General features: G+C 42.3%; 1 protein-coding gene across 1 annotated transcript in view; it reads right to left on the bottom strand.

The window, feature by feature from the left end:
- Positions 1-13,490: 13,490 nt before the first annotated feature.
- Positions 13,491-23,711, bottom strand: part of GRM1 (glutamate metabotropic receptor 1) — a 114,050-nt gene continuing 103,829 nt past the window's right edge. The window contains exon 7 of the mRNA XM_030317120.1: positions 13,491-16,143. Within this exon, the coding sequence (XP_030172980.1) occupies positions 15,231-16,143 (913 nt within the window). The 3' untranslated portion in view covers positions 13,491-15,230. The remainder of the gene's footprint in view (positions 16,144-23,711) is intronic.

Raw genomic sequence — 23,711 nt, 5'->3', positions numbered from 1 at the left:
GGCTACATGAAAGCAGATAATGCATTGTAGTGAAAAACTGGGGGGAAAAAGAGAAAACATATGAAAAAATCTACACTAGCAAGCACTCTGTCTTCTGGGTGTAGGCAAGGTGGTGAATGTGCCAAAGATACAAGGGAACGTGTCAACTGAAAGAAAATCAGCCTTAAAGTAGGTTAGTAAATGCTTTATTCATCGTCTTACTGAGGACTCTAGCCTGGGAGACAGCCTTTCAGATTGCTCCAAAGCTTGTTAGGTGCAGGAGATTATATTCACAAAATGGGAAAGAGGTATATATGCTCTCAAGCAGCTCTCCAAATAATATGTGTCATAAAGTATAATCTATTACCGTTGCTAAAATTAAGATTTACTGATTGCCACATGGACACGAGAAAGACCCTTAGGTCATCTTACCATGTTATGTTTCTATCACATCTGATGGTTTAAAATATTGTGGGGGCGGGGTGGCTCAGTCGGTTAAGCCTCTGACTTCGGCTCAGGTCGTGATCTGGTTCACGAGTTCGGGCCCCACATCGGGCTCTGTGCTGACAGCTCAGAGCCTGGAGTCTGCTTCAGATTCTGTGTCGCCCTCTCTCTCCGCCCCTCCCCTGCGCATGCTCTGTCTCTCTCTGTCTCTCAAAATAAATAAACATTAAAAAATTTTTTTAATAATTCAAAAAAATATTGCTTGTGTTAGGGGGCAGATTTCCTGTTCCCTTTAAGGGTCCTTCTAGCTGGACTAGGAATTAAATTGGCATGACACAGATTAACAGTGTATATGGAGAATCTACATAGACATGGAAATTCCAAAGACAGTCGGGCAAAATGAAGTATATATGTCATTCTGTAGCAAGGAGAAGGGGGGCAGCAGTCTGGGACTTTAGAGGAAAGGAGTGCGCTTCTTCACAGGGCAGTAAGAAGAAACAAAGCTGTTTGGTAATTAGAAGTTTGCCCTGCCAGACAGATGGGTCACTCATATAAAATTTATCTTTGGAAATACCCATTATTCTGGGGAAGACCTCTAATTTAGATTCTTCTGTGTAATTAAAGGACAGGCAAACATTTCTCTTAATGAAGCCTGCAGGTTCTCGATTGTCTTCAGCTCAAAATAATCTTCACGCGAGAATGGGCCACTTGGGGGCGACCTGCCCTCTGACCCTACACTTGCAAGCCTCTGGTTAACCGGTTTTCTGGTTCTTCCTGGTTTTTATTCCTCCTTGAGGTCACCTGAGATGGTCACAGAAGATTGACATTAGTTGGCTACTCAGTTTAGTAGAGGTTTGGATGGTTTAGTGTCAGTAACGTAAGCTTTGGATTCTGATGATCCTTTGAATTCTGTCATACTTATGAGCTGTGTGACCCGAGGCAAGCTACTTGTCCATCCAAGCCCCAGTTTTCTTATCTATAGATTGGGTAATAACTGTGGCAGCGACAATGAAACATGTTCACCATTTGCACCTTTAGGAATTATCATTTCCCAGCCTCCCTTGCAGTTAGATTTCAGGGGTCACACGACTGACCATTCACTTTCAGTCTGACCCCTACAAACATCCTACCCAAATCTCCAACTCATACCTTTCCCTTACTGCAGTCACTTGGAGACCGCACGTTCCATGGGGGGCTTGCTACAGGGATGAAAGAGAGTGGCCTAACCTGAATGTGATTTCACATGAGCATGAAATAAATGTTATTTTATAAGACACTGAGATTGAAGACATCTGGGAACAATACTAGGGGAAAATGGAATGTAGGTTGGATTTGTTAAACTGCCTGTAGACCACTATTGATCAGTATGGTGAAATTTTAGATATGTGTTATATAGGATAATTGTAGTGAAAAAAGAGAATACTTACACAATCATTTAAGTGTAATAAATTACTGGAGTGCTTGGGTGGCTCAGTTAAGTGTCCGACTCTTGATTTCATCTTAGGTCATGATCTCATGGTTCATGAAATCAAACCCTGTCTGTGCTGACAGCACAAAGCCTGCTTGGGATTCTCTCTGACCTCCTCCTCCTCCCACCTGCGTGCCTATGTGCATTCTCTCTTTTTTCTCTCTCTCTCTCTCAAAAAAAAAAACATTGAAAAAATTAAAAAAATAAATGTAGCAAATTACTATTGATAGGAGTCACAGGATGTATTGCCCGAATATGCTGTTTTATTAACTCACTGACATTGAATAGAGTTGTTTGTAGAGTTGCAGTCCCTGAAGTAGAACAGGTGTCCTTAAGACCAGACACGCTGGAGTCAAAGAACAGAAGATAAATCTCAAGAACATGATCTCATTTCCCCCAGTCACTGAATGCCACTCCACCCAGACCCTAATTTTTGCCTTTAAAAACCCTCACTTGGGGCGCCTGGGTGGCGCAGTCGGTTAAGCGTCCGACTTCAGCCAGGTCACGATCTCACGGTCTGGAGTTTGAGCCCCGCGTCAGGCTCTGGGCTGATGGCTCGGAGCCTGGAGCCTGTTTCCGATTCTGTGTCTCCCTCTCTCTCTGCCCTCCCCCCCGTTCATGCTCTGTCTCTGTCCCAAAAATAAATTAAAAAACGTTGAAAAAAAAAATTAAAAAAAAAAACAAAACCCTCACTTGTAAGTCGCCAGGCAGTTTGAGATTTTGAGCATTAGCTGCCTGTTCTCCTGGATGGAACCACATGAATAAATAGCCTATATTTTTCATTGCCAAACTCAGTATGCGGGGGCCACAGACTTGGTTTGGTTACAGGATTGTAGTCCTCTCTCTATTCTCCCTTTCTCCTCTTTTTTCTCCTTCTTCCCTCCCCTCTCCTCCCCTTACCTCTCCTGCCTCCCTCCTTCCTCCCCCTTTCCTCCTCCCTCCCTCCCTCCCTTCCTCCCTTCCTCTCTTTCTTCCTCCCTTCCTTCCTTCCTTCCTTCCTCCTTCCTTCCTTCCTTCCCCCTTTCATTCTCTCCTGATACTAAACACAACCTAGCATATCCTGATTAATGCAAACTTCACACCTCCTTCACACAGTTGTAAGGATTAAACATCAAGGATACTGGGGGCATAGAGACACATAATAAGTCTAATACATTTATTAGTATTTTGTATCACCCAAACTCATTGTATTAGGGATAAAAATGTCAGGGCTTAAAGGAGTTAAGTGATTTACCACAACCACCTAATTTTGAATATAGCTAAAAATTTCCAATTTAGGGTTCTTTAAAATATATTGCAATTTGCACTGAAATCAGAGGCTCCTTTCAGTGAAACAGACATTTAGATACATTGGATCTGTTGAGTGTGAGGTTAGTCTATTCAAATGACAACTGATGGGGTGCTTGGGTGGTTCAGTCAGTTGAGTGTCTGAACTCTCAGTTTTAGTTCAGGTCATGATCACAGGGTCCTGGGGTTAGGCCCTGCACTGGGCTCCCCACTGAGCACAGAGCCAGCTAAGGATTCTCTCTCCTCCTCTCCCTCAGCCCCTCCCCCATTTGGTCTCTCTCTCAAATAAAATTTTTAAAAATAAAAATGAGTTTATTTCAAGAAAGTAGCCAACATGTTAAAATTTTAGTGATAACCAATGTTGATCTCAAGTTTGTAATTGTTGGGTGGTACTTATTAGTAATTTAGCTGACTAACTCTATATCCACTTATGAAAGTTTTCACATTTTTGAGGAGAGGAGTCGTTCTTTCTCTAATTTTGTTTTAACTTTAAATTTCTTTCAGTGAACATTCTGGAAGTAGTAATGACCTACTTTAAAAAAAAAGTGACCTTTTAAGAGAAATTCCCAGGAAACATGTTACTTTAGAATGGCATATTAATTAATATGTGTGTTAATTAATAAATATGTAGGGGAGCAAATTTTGCCACCCCCAGATATCCCCGTTTGGTATATTGGTTATTTTAGGCTGGTTATTTTTAAGAAACTTCAAATGTAGGTGAAGCTCTGAAATCCAAGTAAAAGTTATCCTTTTGTAAAGATAAATTTACATACATAAGGGAAATCTCCATTTGTAAGCCTGTCTGCTTTGCTGTATAAGGAAGAGGGGGAATAATTCTAACTCTCTAGAAAGACTTAACAATGGAAAAGACAACTACTTAAGTCTGCATAACAACCTTACCTTTGTTTACTGTGCTTTTTCTCAACACCTCCCGTAACTGACTCCCCACACCCAATATCTGCTTTTGTCTTTGGCTGAGGATGGTATTTAAGGTGATGTCTTTGGCCATTTGGGGAATTACTCAGTTTTTCTGGGTCTCCCTCTCCACCATGCAGGAGGTATGCATGTTATTGAACTTTTGTTTGATTTTCTCCTGTTAATCTGTCCCGTGTCAATTTGATTCTTAGACCGGCTAGAAACACTTCTAAGGGTAGAGAAGAAATTTTCCTCCCCAACACTCTTACAAATGGAGATTTCCCAAATGTGAATATTTCTTACAAAAGGGTAACTTCTACTTGCATTTCAGAGCTTCTCCCGTGTCTGTAGTTCCTTAAAAATAGTCAGCTTGAAATAATCACCATGCCAAGAGGCATATCTTGGGGTGGCAATATTTGCTGTCTTACAAATACAGTAATTACTATAAATATTTTTTACTTCAAGTATTTTTCTAGTGTTTTTATAAATTACACAATTAAACAATGATTTTGAGTTAGATTTTTTTTTTCTCCTGTTGGTAGCTTTTCATTGTGAGTCAATATGGGGTGATGATTCTGCTTGTGGATTTGGCAAACTTCTGTAACAATGGATTCTCTCCATAGAGAATGCCCGTTGGGAGACATTCATACCCAGCTCCCAACTAATGATTTTGTAATGGAATAATCGTGAGTCTGCTCCTTGGTAAGTTACAGGTAAATTACTCGAGCATTGTCATAAAGAAACTTTATTTGTAGCAAGTAAGAGATGACAGAGAATAACTTCCAAAGCCATGACTCCCTGAGCAGGGATGAGTGTTTTTCTTTTTTTAAAGTTTGTTTTTTTTTTTTAACATTTATTTATTTTGAGAGAGAGGGCGCCAAGCGGAGGAGGGGCAGAGAGAGAGAGAGAGAGAGACAGAATCTGATGAAGGCTCCAGACTCTGAGCTGTCAGCACAGAGCCCGAGGCGGGGGATCGAATTCACTAACCACAAGATCATGACCTGAGCAGAAGTCAGACCCTCAATGACTGCTTCCCCGGGTGGGTGCCCCTGGGTTCTTTTTATTTAGAGTGAGAATGAATATTCAGAAAGAGGAGCTTTGTCATTACATGTAAAAGTGGGCATAAAGTTGTACAGCCTTACTGTGGAAACACGCCTACATATGTAGTCTATGTATATTAATGAAGTTGTACTCATCTTTCAGGTGGAGACTTTCACATTATAATGGAACAGAAGTAACTGTTGGACAAGGGGAAGGTAGTATGGGCATGATCTGAGAGCCAGAGCTCACCTAAACTGGTTGGGGTCTTGGGCTCACTACTCGGGTAGGGAAAGCAAGGCCTTGCTTACTTTTGATATAGCACAGGGAGTTTTACCACTGATTTATGTCTCCAATGTGGTTAAGCTATTTCCTGGCCTCAGAGACTGTTAGTTTTTGCATTCCCTTTGTTCCCTTAAAACCCTTGACCGCTAAGGTTTTTGCATTTCTTTGTAATTCTGATACCTTTTGGAAAGTTCCGTAGGATGTGCATACATCAAGGAAGTAGGGCATAGATCAAAGAAAATAGCTGGGGGCCTAAAACTGACTTCTCTTGTGGCAGGAAAGCTTTGTCTCATTTTTCTTTTTCTGGGGACCCCTAACTCTTTCTGCCCACAATTCTATTATTTTGCTACTCAGGCTAAGTATGCTAGTTTGTATAAAGAGCTTATAGAACGGTTTTCAGGGTCTTATTGTTGCAGGATTTTTTTTACCTCCATATCCAAGGTTTGTTGTCTCCATGCTTTGAAGAATGCAGAGGTGAACACAAAATAAAATGAGCCGCAGGCCAAAGTTTATTAGAGGAGAAGATCAGTAAGAAAGAAAAGTATGAAAGCTGTCTTTACAGAGAGGGGGCATTCAAAAGTAAATGGCCAGGACTGTAGGCTAGGAGCTTTGTTTTATAGAGTTTGGGTAGGCTTCCTTCCCTCCCCCTTGTTCCTTCTCAGGTTCCACTCTCACTGGCTAGGTACCTCTAAATGCATAGTCATTCCTTTTTTTGATTGGCTCATTTTTATCATATGAGGGATGGTTTATGGCCATACCCTTCCTATGGGTCCTATATCTTATGGCCGACTAGTAATTTTTAGTCAGGTCTCTGTTGGTCAAATTTCTGAGGAAAACCTGAGGGGAGTAGGCGGTGTCTGTTGCATTCTTAAGAGGAACTTTATGCTTGAGGGAGTTTGCTCCAGGTCAGACATTCCCAGAAGAAATGTTTTAAAATCTGTGTTTTTCCTCCACCCAGGTACTTTTAAGCCCCGACTCTTCTTTCTGCCTACTGAATCCTATCTTTCCCTATCATACTATTTTGAAAATAGCATCAGCATAATTTTCCGCACAGTGTGGTGGTTCAGAGTATGGGCTTTGGAGCCCAGGGAGTGTAGTACATACAGCTTTACGTCCCACTAACTTTGTGATCTTAGGCAAGTTACTTGGTTTTTGAACCTCAGTTTTCTCATCTGTAAAATGAGAAGAAACCCTACCTCAAAGGATGTTACAAAGTTAAATGTGGCATGAAATGTAAAATTCAGTGATAAATAATAATTATTACCAAAAACTATTAACATAATCTTAGAAACCAACCTGAAGAAATATACAGAGGGTAAATCTTTGGTGTGGAGTAATTCCTCATCCTATTTATAGGATTTGAAAAATTTTTAAAAATCTAAGTGTCTAACAATAAGTGTGATTAAAGACAATTACAAGATATCCATACAACGAAGTTTATGGAGTATTTTTGTTAATATCAGTAAGAAATGCTTTGAATGCTTTTAGCATGTGAATATTCAGTAGGTCATTTTAATGATTTATGCACCTGGGTGGCTCCGTTGATAAGGTGCAATTTGGCTCACTTCGTGATCTCCCCGTTAGTGAGTTCAAGCCCCGAGTCAGGCTCTGTGCTTAGTGAGTTCAAGCCCCGAGTCAGGCTCTGTGCTGACAGCTCAAGCCTGGAGCCTGCTTCAGATTCTGTGTCTCCCTCTCTCTCTGCCCCTCCCCCACTCATACTCTGTCTCTCTTTCTCTCTCTCTCAAAAATAAACATTAAAAAATTTTAAAAAAAGAAACATTACAAAAATTATTTGCCCTAATCCCCCACAGAGCACACAAACACAGTGTTCTGTTGAGTCTTTGAAGAGAAAACATTGCCTTTCATATAATTTGCCTGCACTCTGCCTTCCTGTTTCAGCTGCTGCTTTGCGATCTGTTTTGGCTGTGGCTTGCGGGCATTTTTCCTTATGAATGATTCTTGCATCTCTCCATAGCCATCCCTCCGCATCTATTCCTGGCTTGAACTGCCAGCGTGGTGGCCCTGATCCACTCTTGACCTCTAACATCCTCTGAGGCTCTCGCCCTTGCTGTGCTTTGAGCCCAGTATCCCTTGCTACTGATCTCAGCTATTGATATCATCTGCACCCTTCACTAGGTTGGCCTGTTGCTCAGCTATACCAAAACAGGTATGACTGTTTTGTATCTGACAGTGTTTATCTTTCCTACTGACCTACAGGGAGATCCCTGCCCCTTCTTGTGGCTTCTTCTAAATTTTACATGTGGGGGTGGGGGAGTGGGAGTTGGGAAACTTGTTAGATCCCTAGAAATCCACTCTTGCCATTGAGCCACACAGCCTCTCCATCACTGAGTACATGAGGTTGTCAGGGGCTTAATCACTACCTGTCTGCCCAAGCCCTGTTGGTGATTCTTGCTCAGATTCCATTCTCTTTTCTCATGACTTTGTTTTCCCTTTTCAGGTCATTTCCTGCCAACCTGGCTTGCACAGGACCATCCCATCTATCAGCTATGTTGCTATATGTTTGAAACTGCTGCGTGTTTGAACTTCTCAGTTGAGAACACAGAATGAATTATTCCTCAAAGCGTTCCTGGATCCTGATTCCATGGAGATAGGGAACTTTGCTCCAAGAGCAAGTGATCAACTCTGATCAAGTGGAAATCCTTGCTTAGGTCATAATGCACAATTTAAAAAGCAGGAAAATATTATAAATAAAGATGACCTAATTCTGTTAAAACCAAACTTACTGGCATGAGAATCACTACAAGAAAAAATCAAAATGTCTGTAATGTCAATATTTGGATGACATGACTATAGATTTGTTTTCAAATCTCTAAATTTCTACTACAAATTTCATGGTTTTTTAATTGGAAAATGACACAATTTAAGAAATTGTTGCAAAGAAATAATCCAGAGGCTAATGTCAAATTTATTTAAAGGACAGCTGAACTTTAATTTTCTTTTGTGGGGCACCTGGGCAGTTCAGTTGGTTAAGGGTCTGACTCTCGATTTTGGCTCAAGTCATGATCTCATGGCTCCTGAGTTTCAGCCCCATGTCGGCTCTGTCAGCACAAAGCCTGCTTGGGATTCTCTCTCCCCCTCTCTCTCTGCCCCTCCCTCTTTTCTCCCTCAAAAATAAATAAATAAATTTTAAAAAATAAATAAAATAAAATCATCTTTAAAAAGTACAGTTTAAAATCAATCAATCAACCAATCAATCAATCAATAATATTCTTTGTGATTTTGCCTTGCTAAAAGAAACAGGAATTTATTTGGCTGAGTCTAGAAGCACTTGTTCTCACTTCAAGCCCTTTAAGACAGCTTTACCTTGCCTTCTACAGCTCTTTGTTTTCTTATCTTTATCTGTACTGATACTTGTGCCTGTGTGTATGTATGTCTCTATCTATCTATCTATTATTCCCATATTCCCATCTATAGCAGATACTGCTAGTGCCCTGCCCCCTCTTGATATTCACCTTCCCCACACAGGCCAACTCTCAGGTTTCCAACCGCCAACATCTGTAACTCTTTGCCTGAAGGCTTCCTTTGGAGACAGGAGCCTGCATAGGAGACACATTGGTAGTTACTGGAATTAGCAGGCACCTCCCTCCCCAGTAGCCCCCAACCATGACAGGAATTGATAATTAAATGCTCCCCACATCCTTGTCCCATGGGGATGAGGAACAGTATGAGGCATGCTCTCCACTGTCTCCCAGAGTCTCTGGCAGGACTGAGTCCCACAGTGGTAATCTGCCTGGTAACACACCCTTTATTGGCTGCATATCATTTGCTGCTTTGCCTCCCCACTTTCCTATTGGTGCTTCCAAGGATCACTTCCCCAATATACAACTTTCACTCAAATCGTTTTCTCAGGGTCTGTTTCTGGGTAAATCTATCCTAATAAGATACTCACATTCATATCCATTTCCTATAGTTCATAAGAAAATGGCTTATTGGTTATAGCTGCCTCTGAGCTAAGCCTGAGCTCAAAATGTGGCAAGATGCTGACAAAAGTAGCAGAATCTTAGGCAGCAATACTGGAACAATGGTTAAAGTGAATCAAAGTATTAGTGCAGTACTATGTCTAGTTCTGGATGCAACATTTTTTAAAGGATACGCAACAATTGGAAATATCACCATGGCCTGATTAGGAGTTTAGGAACCTAATAATAAAGATAACAGTTAAAGGAAGTGACGATTTTTGGCTTGGAGAATAAACTACAAACTAATGGCATAATCACTATTCAATGGTTGAAGGGGTGTCATGGACACAGTGCACTAAATTTATTCAATGTCTTCCAGGGGCGGAACTCTGGGCAAAAGTAAAAGAAAAGCAAAATTTGGGTCCAGGGAAACAAAACCTTTTCTATAATCATTAGAGTTTTCCCTTTTCGAATGCAAGATCCTAGTCCCTGGAAATACTTCAGCAGAGGGCAAAACTCACCCGAATCCATCCCATTCCTTAAAATAAACCCAGGCCACACATGTATGCCTCCTTAGTCCCACTGAAAGTGCATTTCTGTCACCAGCAGTTTGGTTGTTTGAATGCCATCAGACTATCAGCCTTCCACACGCCTTGCTGCTTCTACCCCCTTGTTTTCCTGGTCCTCCAATACCTTCATCCCGGATTTGTGTCTTAGTTCTGTTCTCTGGCTAGCTTCCTGGGTTAACGTCGCTCACTTAGTGTGTGGGGCTATCTGCTCTCTTTTGTACAAGTGCAGTAGTAGGCCTTGTACCCCAGCCCCTCCCTCCACCTATCCCACCCTCGCCAGAAGTGACTCCTCACCTGCCTCTGACACAGCAAGAGGAACAGGACACAGAGAAATAGAGTTGAAAATGGGGTGATAGCTTATTTTAAATGACTTGTAAATTTACTTCCAACTCAATAATTCTATGATTCTTTTCCTTTTCAGTGTTTGTTATGCTGATTCTTAAGCTGCTGCTTCTTCTTCTTCTTCTTCATCTTATTAATCTATAAGCCTTGTTTCCCAAGCTACCATGAGAAAAATCAAGCCAGTTTCTGGTTTAATAGCGTCATTACTTCAACTCCCTAAACTGGGCTCTCCCTTTCTCCCATGTTCCCCGCAAGCCCTGGTGGCTAGTTTTGCCTTTCACCTTGTCTAAAGATATGTCCTTCTGTAAAGAAGGAACCTTCAGCCCATGCTTTCCCTTTGGATGATGGGTGCCCTGCTTAAGCAGTCTTATGTTACCAGCAGCTCTCCTGCAGAGGACGCTGTTCCTCACACCTTTTATTGCTTTGCCAGACCTCTGGCCGGGCTCGATGGTCACCGAGTGTTGCCATGCTCTTCCGCAAGAAAGGCAGACCTTCTGCCCAGTGGGACAGCTCTTTTTGATGCCAAAAGGAGAGCTTGTTCTTCATGATGAAAACATGTGTTGTTCCAGTTGGCAGAGTTAGGATCAGTAGGTGGAAATATAAAGCTCTGGACCCCATAAGGCTCTTGGAATAAATCTTCAGAGAACTAAGCTGGGAAAACTACACAGTGTTACAACACTCATTTCCTTTTTTCGACATTTACTGAGTGTCTGCTTTGCCCTAAAGTCTCACCAATTAGAAAGAAGAAAATGGATCTCAAACAAAAAGGAACTTAGAATCTACTAAGGGAAAGAGACATGCAAACCATAATGTAGTCGGATGGGATTAAAATGCTGTGGGAATGAGAAAGGGGGACCAGCCCCTACATACTCTCCTGAGCTCTAGAGAGGAACACGAACTCACAGGCTCTGTGCTGGCTTAGGACAGAGCTCAAATCCCTGATGGGCCACTTGCTAGCTGAGAGACTCTGGGCAAGTTACTTCAGTATTCTAAAATATCCCGGTAGCAGTGGTACTGGGACGATTAAATGAGAATGTAAAGAACCTAGCAAAATGTCTGGCACAGAGTAAGTGGATGAACATGTTGTTTCCCTTCTCTGTGATTCCCTCACAAAATAGTCTCTGGGAAATTATCGGGGTAGTTATTCACACATCATTTGTGCTATCTGGAGCCCAGACCCACCTGCTTCAAATGTCTTCCTTATGGTGAAGTTTCTGGACTCTCTAAATGGAGGTCCTTATGACCTAACAGGCAATCTAAGGGTATCTTTGGACAACACACCTGAAACTTTTTCTTTTTTTCTTCTCCTCCCCCTCCTCGTCCTCCTCTTCCTCCTCCTCGCCCTTCTTCTTCTTCTTCTTCTTCTTCTTCTTCTTCTTCTTCTCCTTCTCCTTCTCCTTCTTCTTCATCTTTTGTTTCTCATTCTCTGTCCTATGACTTTTCTCTCTGAGACATCAAGCTCCCATTTCATGATTTCTCATTCTATTCTCAAGATACAGTGAAGAACCTCCCTGGTGTCTCAGCCCCTGATTCTGGAGATTCCTTCAACATCAGCTTTCCTGTATATATCTTGCTCCTACCATCTAAATACATCGCAGTCTCATGAATGTGATCCTTGTACCATCATTGCTCTCCCCTTGGACAACACTTGGTAGATACTTTACCTTGCAGGTATCTTACAGCAGAAGATGTGAATAACAGGGGCTTACTTGTTTTGAAGACCAGTGAAGTCTCTATTGAAATAAAAGGGAATAGAACTTGAAATGTAAGGGAACAGAGGCAGGTATCACCAAAGTAAGAAACCAGGTCCCTCCAGAGTGTGAGCCTTGTGGGGCACAAATGAAACAAAAATGCAGCTTTCATATGCCTCTGTTTCCAGAGCTCTGCTAGAGATCCAGGAGTCTGTCAAGTCTCACAATTCTATCAAAAAATGCAAGACAACGTCTGCCATAGCACTGAATATTCAAATTCTGGATTTAATTTCCAATCTAGAGTTTCAGGTCCCTCCCACCTTCCACATCATCAAACTGTACTCTACACCCACCTGGCCTGTAGGTCTTGCATGATGTTCTCTAACTTTCATCTGGCAGACATGTTGTGAGCAAAATCAGACCATCGTAATTGTTTTTTGTACCAGTCTATTTCTCTTATTGTACCTCTTACAAAGTATGGAGAAGGAATGCACACATTTAATAAATAGAAAATATTTATTATACAGCATTATCAAGGTTATTTGACAAAGGCAGTAACGAGCCAAAGGAAAACACTTTTACAAGAAGCTAAACAACGTGTATAAGCACGTACATCAAGATGAAAAGTATCTGCATTTTTGGTATAAGGTATGTCTGTGTACATTTCCAATTTTGAACAATTATGCTGTAAGAGCTAATACTGCATTGTGTTCAGGAAAACATTTAATCATGATAATATTAGGCATTCAGAGAAATAATATGATTGGTGTTGAATGTGTTCACCAAATGTTTCAGACTAAAACCTCAGAACAAACCGATATCTTACATTATTTGAATAGTAGAGCAGTTTTCCTGATCTATACTTACTTTTAAAAATCTGAATGCACAAGTCCTGTGATATCAAGGACATATGTTAGTGGCATTAAGATATAAAACATGTTTCACGAATAATAGATAGTAGGCTTTTACTTGCTAGTTTGCCAGGAAGTAGACCATCTATTAAGCATGGGAACCATCTAATTCCCTCATTCTCCTTCATTACAGTGAAAACATGGAATTGAAACCTCATTTCAGTCATTTTTCAACATGGAATTGAAATCCTTGTTCAGTCATTAACACCAAAGGTGTTACAAAATAATTTTTTTAAAAGAAAGGCGGTCCATTCTTGTTATGGAACCGACTAAACTTGGCAGTGGAGTATGGGAAGGCATGAGAAACATGAGCCTCAAACATCGGAGCTGATGTTAAATTCTGAACAAATGATGAGGCGGGTATTTAAAGATTCTAAGATGATTTTTGGCTGAGAAATCAGCTTCCAAATGAAGGAAGCATATTAAAATATGACTGCACATAAGGCATAAACAGATATTTAAAGGGGTAAGATCCATTCCACAAATAATAGAAGAAATCAAAATGGCGAGAAGAGTCACTTTTATTGGGTGTAAAAAGGAGGATATAAATGAAATGACTGGATGACACATACGTGGTTATTACACACAGTACACAACAAAAATATAAAGAAAAGGGATGACAACGAAAATAGAGGAATAAAAGTACATGGAAATAAAAATTAAAAGAAAGCAAAAAATGGTAAATAGAAAACTGGGGAAATTATGCCAGACAGAGAGGTTAGCATATGCTTTATAAACACTGAAAGCTCAAGTCGCTGTGGAAAATCTCTTTAAAAAAAATCTAAAGTGACCTGAAATCATCTCAATACTGTCATTTCAACCTTATGTTTTAATAATGATATCTGAAAATTTATAAAATGTACTTTTTATTGTAACCCACAGTTTTTGTGAATTTTTAATACAACACATTTTCAAGCCACTTCGTTATAATACTCCACATCATAAAATATCTGAAAAAGAAGTTCCCTTTTAGAAGAGGGAGGACCTTCTGAGCAGCATAAGGAAACCATTGGACCACAGCACTCAAACCATCAAAGAGCTTCTGCAGATATTGGTGACAATATCTAAAACATCATTGGAACAAAGAAATATCTATACTATATTGGAAAGACGACTTCTAGTTGCAGTTACATTGACATTACAGTGCACAAATTTTATTATCACAAGTATACAAAGACACAGGAACACATTTACTCACAAGTTACAGGAATTATTTGCCAATAGGAAGGATGACAATAGGAAGGACGTTATTTGTCATTGAACCAGCAAGAGTTGCTCTGAGTACACCCTTAAGTTGGAAGATGGATTTGTGTCTGTAGTACACAGGAGAAACAACGGCACCAAATACACATACTGCATTTTAGAAGTTCAACTGGTAAGTATTATTTGCTACAGTAAATGTAAGGTAACAATTTTGCCACATGGTTTGTTCTCTTTAATTAAAGGGCAGAGAAGAGCCCCTTGGCACAAACACAAGAAAATCCACAAAACACCTTCTGCCAGTCTCAAAACAATCGCTTGCTCTAATCTTTTCTCCGAAATCACCAATAAGCGAGTATCAAATATGGGACGTTATTTGTGCTGATTGTGTTCAAAGCCTCATGCTTATGTGTCCTCTTGCTTCTCAATCCTTCCTCCCTTAGCACTCCTGATGAAGCACTTTTTGGTGATTTTGCTCTGATTCCTGTTTTCCTAAATAGAGAGAAATCACAGAGCAGTAGGGTATCCATACACTTTTTTCCCAGCGCAACAAGGCTGGCCCTGGGTCAGGTGCAATGGGTGAAGGGAGGCTCCTGAAGACCAGGAGTCCGTGGGCTCAGTAAGGAGAAGGGCTGGAGAAAAATGAGCTGCCGTCCCATGGGTGGTTCCATGCCTGCCCCTCCTTCACCCACCTGCTCTGTCTGGCTCCAGCCTGCTCACTAAGAATACCACGAACACCATGATGTCCACTAACGGTTCACCTGGCTGGTCCACATGTGCTGTCTCTTTTCAAGCTGGCCAAGTGTGTGTGGGCATGTCTATCTATGCACAATGTCCAAAAGAGGAGATTATTCGTGTTGATTTATTTATTTATTGACTTATTATTTATTTATTCATTCATTTATGTGGTGAAAGTTGTTTATTATGGGATTGTGCTTTGTCAGAATTCCCTTTCTTCCCAGAGAAGGCTTTTGAATAATTCAAGAATCGGGACCCTCGCCTGGATCCCTTTTTGCTTGCAGAGCACAGTTCCCTCTGGCCTTCCCTACGGCGGCAGCATTGTCCTCCTTGCCTGCTGACTTCACCCTCCTCCCCCCATCTCCTCCTCCCAGCCGTCGGCGCATCTCCGGAGGTGCTGGTGCTCCCTGGTTTTTCTCGCTGTCCCCGCGGACACCTCCTCCCTACAGGGTGGAGGAGCTTTGCTTGTAGTCCCTCAGAATGACGGAGGCGTAGGTCACGTTGGGAGGGGTGCAGAGCACCGACTCGGACACGGGGGAGCTGGGCACCGAGCTGCCGGAGGCCACCGAGTCGCGGAAAGGCGACGGAGGCGTCAGAGCAGGTGAATCCTCGGGGAGGGGTTTGCTGGCCGCCTGCAGGTCCTCGTCTTCCTCCTCCAGCTCGTCTTCCTCGGTGTTCCCTTCCCGCTCGTACAAGTACTCCTGGAGGAGCTTAAACCTCTCGCTGTCGTCCTCATCCTCGTCTTCTGCCGGCGGGGAGGCGGGCTCCTCCCCGAAGGTGCTCAGCTGCAGCGGGAGCATTTGCAGGTGCTGCGGGGGCGCCGGGGGCGGGTACAGCGAGCGCACCCCGTTCCCCGGACCCCCGGGGACTGCGAGCACCGCGTTGAAATCGGGGATCCCGGTGCTGAAATTGTTGACCACTCCCTGTAGCTGGTCCATCAGGGATTTCTGCGGTGGCGGTGGCTGCTGGAGGGGAGGGGGCAAGCCCTTGGGGACGGCCGGGTCGGCCAGGAAGAGGGGGGTCTCCTCTGTGGTCAGGTGGGGCGGCAGAGGCGGGGTGCTCACCGCGGTTGGCACACGTCGGTGCACCACCATGGAAGGACTGTTGGGAGGGCTGAAGCCGACCGGCTGGGCATCCTCCTCCTCCACGTTGTAAAGGGTCTTGGTGCTGGTATCGGAAAAGGTCAGGCTCTTGCCAGAGCCCTGGTAACTTTTAGTGAGGGGCTTGATGACGGCTGTTTGGTTGCAGGCCGTCTCATTGGTCTTCACGTGCACAGAGAGGCGGTGCCACATGTGCTGTCCTTTGGGCACCTGTCTTCCACCTGGTTCAGACCATGACACAGACTTGCCATTAGAACTATGAACAAAATAGAGATGGATTTATTTGCAGGTATATCATGCACACAGGATAAGATACATACAAATTATACGCAATCCCAGCTCAAGGCAATTTGATTCCCCCCACCCCCACCCCGCTCCCGCGAGCGACTGTAGGTCTGGCGGCCAAGCCCTCAATCTCCCCTTATTACAGGTCAAAGGCCAAAAGCTGCAGCGACCCCAGGTGGCCTCTGTAGCTGCAGTCGGTGATTCCATTCACCCCAAGACAAGGCAGAACATTTTGCCCCTGAACAAGTTGTAGGGGAGAAAAGCCAGCCTGTTACACAAGCAGCTATTTTCATTTAGGTCTGAGATTTCACCAAGTTATTATACACCCACGTACACACGCACACGCCTAAGGTAACAACAAAATTGTCACTCTGTGCAAGCCTTTGAAAGATTCCAAAATTGATGGAGGAACCAAAAAATAAAACTACAGTTACACAGGGACAACAGAATATAACGACCATAGCTCTTGTCGCCCTTTCTTCTCAGTCCCTGGAACAAATTAAAGCTTTTCTCGTCGTGTGCAGGTACCAGAGCAGCGTGGTCATACACACGGCAGCTGTACGGAGGAGAAGAAAGCAGATGACGGAAAACCCAGACCCACATTCCATTTAAGTGTGTCACAAGTGTTGCTTTTCTTTTTGTTTCAATGCACCATCCCCCACACTTACAATGGACTGCAATTCACATAAAGGCCCTGATTCACAGCGGCTGGTTTGGGATTTCCACACTGGGGATTTTTAACTAGGTAGTGTTAAGGAAGTCCAGCAAAATACAGATGGTTAGACCCTGGGTTAGTCCTTCAGCATAGTTTGTGATGCAAATGAGACGAAAGGAAGATTCAGAGAAAGCAGAAGTTACTGAGACAAAAGCCCTTCCATGGCCTTTTACTCATTGAGCTTTGGAGAAGAAAAAATGTTGGGGTACCAGCAGGACTCCAGCTTTATTGGCATATATCTTTGTGGGACCATTTTAAAACCAATTAAATAAAAGAGGAGGAGGAGGGAGAGGAGGAGGAGGGAAGAGAAGAAGAAGAAGGAGAAGAAGAAGAAAGAAGAAGAAGGAGGAGGGAAAGAGATGTATTGTGTATGTACTCAAACTCTATTCTGTATGTTGTAATTAATAACTCTGGTCTTGCTTTTGGACTTTTAGCTTTTTTTTTTCTGTGTAACTCTCAGCAGATGGTGGTGCCTTGCCACAGCATACTATTAATAACAGCGGTGTTAATACTTAAATCAGGAAGTTTTTTTTTCGTGTATGTGTGTGTGTGTTCAGTTTGCTTTTTCACCGTATTCGTGAAAACAACAGAGAAAGTAGCACAATGTTAACACATTTTTGACATTAAAAGGAATAGGGATAAGGAACAGTTTTTTTCTAAGGTGGATGTGTGAAATAGACTATTTTGTATCATGGTCTTTTGTTTGGGAAAATGTATGAAATGATCAGTAGCTAATATAATGGTTTATTTAATCATTTTGAAAATACAGGAATGAGTACTTCAAAATTATGTGTGTGTCACATTTACAATGACAATAATGTTTTGACATTTTATATATTATTATCTTGAAAAGGGAAGTGAGCCACTAAGTACGGAATGTTAAAGAAATTCTGATACCTATTACAGAAAATTCTGGATAAAGAAGTCCCAAAATAGGTACAGTAGCTAAAATTTTGATATCATTATTTGGGAAAAGGTAGTTCTTCTATATAGCTTATAATTTATATGCTGTATTTTTAACTGTCTAGGAAAAATCCTATCTCCAAAATACGATATGAAAATTAGTATTTCTCTTAAATATATGCTTACTATATTCCTTGAGAATGTAGAAGTCCTTGTAAATGCAAAATTACAGACTTTTCAGCTTCCACACTCATATTAGAATACCTGATTTTCTTCCGAGTTGAGTCAACTCAAAAACAGATGATTAATGTTCCCAGTATGAACAGTCAACCAGCCAACAGGCAGGACCATAATCCACAGTTCCTCTTCTGAGTTTGAAACCCTAGGTAAATTCCAACTTCCTTCTTTCCCAATTTCCTCCACTCCCTACTCTACTCACACCATTTTTCCTTGGTGCAATCATTATGACCCTTCCAGAAAGTATAAAACCACTGATTTGCCTCTTGCCTTGCCTTTTAACTATGTTTTTAGTATACCATCCAACCTCAATCATTTGCATCCCTTTTAATTGCGATGGAAACACTTTTTCCTTCTCCATAATGCCTGCCTCTCAATGGCTTTTTTGCTTAATTAAATTTTTTTTTAACGTGTATTTATTTTTGAGACAGAGAGAGACAGAGCATAACGGGGGAGGGTCAGAGAGAGAGAGGGAGACACAGAATCTGAAACAGGCTCCAGGCTCTGAGCTGTCAGCACAGAGCCGAACACGGGGCTTGAACTCACGACCGCGAGATCATGACCTGAGCGAAGTCGGAGGCTTAACCGACTGAGCCACCCAGGTGCCCCTCAATGCTTATTTTTTTTTTTAGGAAATCATTAAACTAGAAGGATGCCTTGTGTCTTCATTTAGTTGTGTGTGTGTGTTTAAGACATAAGTCTCTTGAGAGCTAGTCTACACCACACTTCACCACCGGTGCTTATATACTTCAACAAAATTCGCACTCCCAGTCTCCACACATGCTGGCAAAAAGCTATGCCTGTATTTCTGGGACCTACTTCACTCACTCATTCGCTTCGCTCACTCACTTCACCATCACTCTCAAGCTACCTCACTGCCCAGGATTCTACGTGGGCCTTTTAAAAATCATGTGCTTCCCTATGTTAATGGTATTATTAATCACCTTGCATGTAGATGTAATCACAACTTAGTTCTGTTTTAATCCAATACCTTCTTATTCTTGTAATGGAAGATTTTCACCCTGGCCGTCAAAATTAGCAGCTTTCCTTCCCTTCAGAGTCTTGTTCCAGATTTGCAGTAAAGTACTGTTTAATTAGGAAGCCGTTCTAATGTCCAGGGCATTATCAGATTAGAAAATTAGATTCACCTTTTTTTTTTTTTTCCAAGGACAAAATAAATTGCTTCCTGAAAACCAGAGATAGTGACGGAAATGTATCATCTCTAGGAACTGCAGCACAGAGTATAAACCTTGGTCCTTCTGAATTAGTTGTTTCTGACGTGTGGTTCCATATACAGCTTGAATGGTCCCATGAGTCCTACAAATCCAATAAGCTTTGCTTTTAGACTGAATCAATGTTATGTCTTCACAGATTGTGCACTGCTATTTCAAATGCATGTAAACGCTATTATGACAAAGTGTGCTGCTAGGTACAAGTGTAGCTAAATTCTGAGAGCTTTTTTGGTGTTTTTTGTTCAAGCGGGCCACTAAAAAATATACAATTACTATCATCAATTGGCGGGAGGGCTTAATAAGCATTTTGGTTGTGAAAAGGGATTACCTTACTTGCAAAGGTTCAGAACCCCTGGCCATGATATTGAGAGGAGAAAAATGTATAAAATAGGGGCAGCAAAAAAGGCATATGTGCATTATAAAAATGCAATATTACTATGAACTAAATCTTCCATTTAACCCTAGATAACTTTAATACCTTCTGTCTCGCCATCAGCGTCTTCCTTCTATTATTTAACTTTTTTCGGTTTTCCTGATCTTAGGTAAAGTAACCTAGCTAGAAACACCCATATGGTCACACAGCATGCCATCTTGCTCTCACTTCAGAAGACAGACATGAGGCCTGAAACAATCTTGTATTGAAGACCGAGTGCAGTAGCATTGGCTTGAATACCTCAGGTGGCTAGATGTCTTTATGAATACTGACGTTATTGGAGGAAATGGCTGTTAGGCCGGTGAGGAACCAGGACTAGAGGGTGATCTAGACAGGGAGTGTGCAGGGCCAAGGGGGCCCGGGGCTGCACTCCAGCTCTGACAGGCTTGGGGTCTTGCTTTGATGATTCTTTCATTAGGTGAGTACAACAATCCCCTCCAGTCAGAAAATCCAGGATTTACAGCACTTGGGAGAGAGTGGTTGGAAGTGGGTGGTGTAAACAGATGAGTACATCTTTGGCATTCAGGGTGATCTCGTCTGTTTTATTTGTTTCAGTAAGTACTAGTTACATCTGCCGAGTACACTGCTCTCTGCTCCAGAGAGGTCTAAAATGGGAATCACAGTGGGTGGGTGTTTGAGATCAGGAGGGAAGCATCCTGCACAAGCTGCCTGAGGGGAAGCTTACACAACACCTGTCTCCCTTATGTCCAATTCAAGTCTTGGCCACGAGGCTTAATAGCTTCACAACAGACATAAGGACGGCATCCAGAGAGCCCACAGACAAGGCAAGACCTTCACATAGGAGGGTGGAGACTCACTCCTTGCAACCTGAGGAGGTTAGCATTTGCTTTCTCTGAAAATGCAAATGGAAACAGGAAATGCCATTGAGTCCCAGCATGGAGAGAATGGCTTACCAAGCTAAGAAAATAAACCAGAGCTACAGGCTTATGGGCAGTTCGGCTGAGGTCATGCAGCTACGGTTGGGACTCACGCCGGGCCTTTCAAAATGGCTGCTGCTGCCCCAACTGAGACACTCCGGAAGGAATGCCAGAGATGCGCTGGACGAATACCTCACCTCTACCTGCTTCAGCGAGCTGGGACCGGAATGAAGTCTGAGGAGCGATTCTTGTAGAATCGCAGGCATAGGAACTATTTGAAACCGTATGAGTCAGACTCTTGTTTTCCTCAGGAGATGCAAAGTTAGTCTTCAGTACAAAGGACTTCCACTGATGCCAGTTACACTTTGAAAGCTTTCCAGAAAAATCTGAATATTCAGTATACAGTTTCCAGGAGCCTATGTGAACATAAGTAAAGTTTCTCACCTTTTGATTCACTACTAGTAAGGTAGAAAATCTCTGAATGTATTATTGGAGACAAATGCTTTTGACTACATGGGAACTTGGTAGTTTCTGCTGATACCAGTCTTAAATGGCATTGTGAATTTTATTCCTCACCTCGGATTCTAACATCATAAGCTAGTCAGAGAACCACTTGGCCTGCTGAAATTGACAATATCACAAAGTCTAAACATACAGTCCTCCTTTTAAAGTATTTAGGTTAATCACATTCTATATGTTAAAGCTATGTGATACAGGATAAAAGATAACACAAAGGAAATCAGTTTGCACTAACAGGTGTGTTGCTTTCTTCATGAATCAATTAAGAAAAAGACATCCACAAATAAAATTACCTCATCAAAGTCAACAAAGTATGGAAGGCTCCATGAACTTTGTCTGGGCATAAGGTGTACTGTCTTGAGAAAACTGACAAATCTGTTTTGAACCAATGAGTAGAATTCTGATGGTTCCTGAGGTTTTTCTGAGTACATTTTAAATGGCTACTCGTTCAACCTAATCGTGATTAACAGCTGAGGAAAGAAATTCCCATGCTAGATTATGTTCCCTTTGAAGGAACTTCAAGTCAAGCATTATTGTATCATCTATGCTCCATGCTACCAGACCTGTAATTTCCATAGCAAGTCATGTGATGTTCCTCAACTCTGACCTGGAGTCCTTGTGGTTTGCTCTGGAAACATAAGGCCCTATGGGGCAGGATAGATATAGGCAGACCATAATGGTCCAGTAGGAAGCTTTATCTGCATCACTAGCCCCTTTGCCTTGATTGTTCAAAGCTGTAGGAACTGAAGGTCACAGTGAGAATATCTTTTTTGCTGTTGTTTGTTGAGAAACAACAAAGGCTAAAAATAGTCTCTTTTTGATCTTTTCTTGATCCTTCATAGTCTCCAGAAAGAAAGCTTGAATAGATCCCATTCTGAGAGTTCTTACAGTCAACCTATTAGCTTTGCTGATCGTTGCATTTTTTTTTTTTTTCTGTTTTGTCACCTACCAAGAATGTACCCACTTTCAGCCTCTGCTTTTGCTTTTAGGCACTCACCTTGAAGTCATGAAACGTTAGGTGACTCTCCTCTCTTTCTGGCCCTGCTGTCATGGCAGGACAAGCACATCTACTATTCCCATCAATCCCTTTTGACAGGCAGCCAGCAGCTGTCATGATCAGGATCTCCTTGCTGTGCCCTCGGTCAGACTCAACTCATGCTGCAAGAAATGCTCAATGCCTTTTGACCTGGGAAAATTGCAGAGGTTGCATCCAAGCAGACGAGAGTGGCTCTGATCTAGATGTGCAGAGGCCCCCTGACTACCACCTGAAACGTCCTGGCAGGGCTACCATATTTTTCCCTCTAAGAGTCAGTATGATTCGACTGAGACCGCACTCTTTCTATTTGGGCTTTTGAAGGGAATATCAGAACACAGACTTCCCAATGCACTCCACTGAGTGAAGAAAAGAGACTCCATGGCCTCATATACTGTCCTCCACAGCCAGGTTCAGTAGCAAACATTTGAACCAATTGGGCTCTTCTCATCTGAAGAGCTATTCAGGCCACAGACACCTCATCAGTGGGCTCCCTCCTGCTGCAGGAATGTGTACCTTTGACTCTCCCAGGAGTTTGAAGGGCTGTAAAGGAACAGCTGAAAATGACCACAGACTCCGTGCACAATGAATTGAACATGGTCTATGTTCTTTTGTTAACTTAAAGAGACACTGTCAAGATCTAAAGGTCAAAAATTGGACCAAACATGCACCATTTTTATCAGATGGGGCAAAATCTGATAAAAACACTCAGAATCCTGGGGAAATAACCACATTTCCTTTTTATAAAACTCTCTTTTCATGGGATTCACAAAACTTTTGTTTTGTGCTCCCCAGGGTGTGGGAGGCTCACAGCAGAGGCTCATGTTGGCGTCCAACCCCTCAAACTGACATTATGGAACTCTCCATAAGTTCAAGTTATGGCTTGTACTTTAATGCAGACAGGATCATTTCAAACATTTGTGCAACAGCAAAAAGGCAAAAGAAAAAAAAAAGAAAAGAAAAAAAAAGCAAAGAAAGAGCTCTGTTTGCCAAGGAAAAGCTGACAAATTTAAGAAGGGGGGAAATTCACTTTCGAGCTTGTGAGTGGGAGTCACAAACAAAAGCGAATCTCCAGTGTTGGAAAAAGTGTTGCGTCTTGCTTTGAAACTTAAAAAAGCAAAAAGACTAACAACTTGACAGTGTCCCTTTAAGAACGATGGACAAATTAAGGCGGTCGTGCAAACCATGGCACGTAAATGGTTCCTCATTCTTGATGGCATGCACCACATCTGTTTCCATGTTAGAAAGTGGCAAAACCCAGGAGAGAGAAAGCAAGGGGCCAACCACTCTATTTTCCACGCAGCTTCTCTTACACATTCACTGCAGTGTGGGGGTTTTCAAAGCTGCTCATGTGCCGACGGACACTGGCTGGTGGGCGGGAATTCTGGCTGCCTCTTCCTGAAGATTGAAAAGAAAAAGACACCCAGTGAGTGAGTGCTTACACACGTGTACAGATACAGCGATGACGCCACTCAGGTGGTGCCTGGGCCTGGGCCTAGCCTGTCTCCTGAGCCTTTCTCCACGTCATCCCCACCCCCGTGTCCTGTGTCTGCCTCGCCCCGCCTGGCTGCTTCTCACTGCCACGCTCG

The sequence above is a fragment of the Lynx canadensis genome, chromosome B2, assembly GCF_007474595.2.
Source record: "Lynx canadensis isolate LIC74 chromosome B2, mLynCan4.pri.v2, whole genome shotgun sequence".
Lineage (NCBI taxonomy): Eukaryota > Metazoa > Chordata > Mammalia > Carnivora > Felidae > Lynx > Lynx canadensis.
The sequence above is the reverse complement of the archived record's forward strand: the minus strand, read 5'-3'. Positions and strand labels throughout refer to the sequence as shown.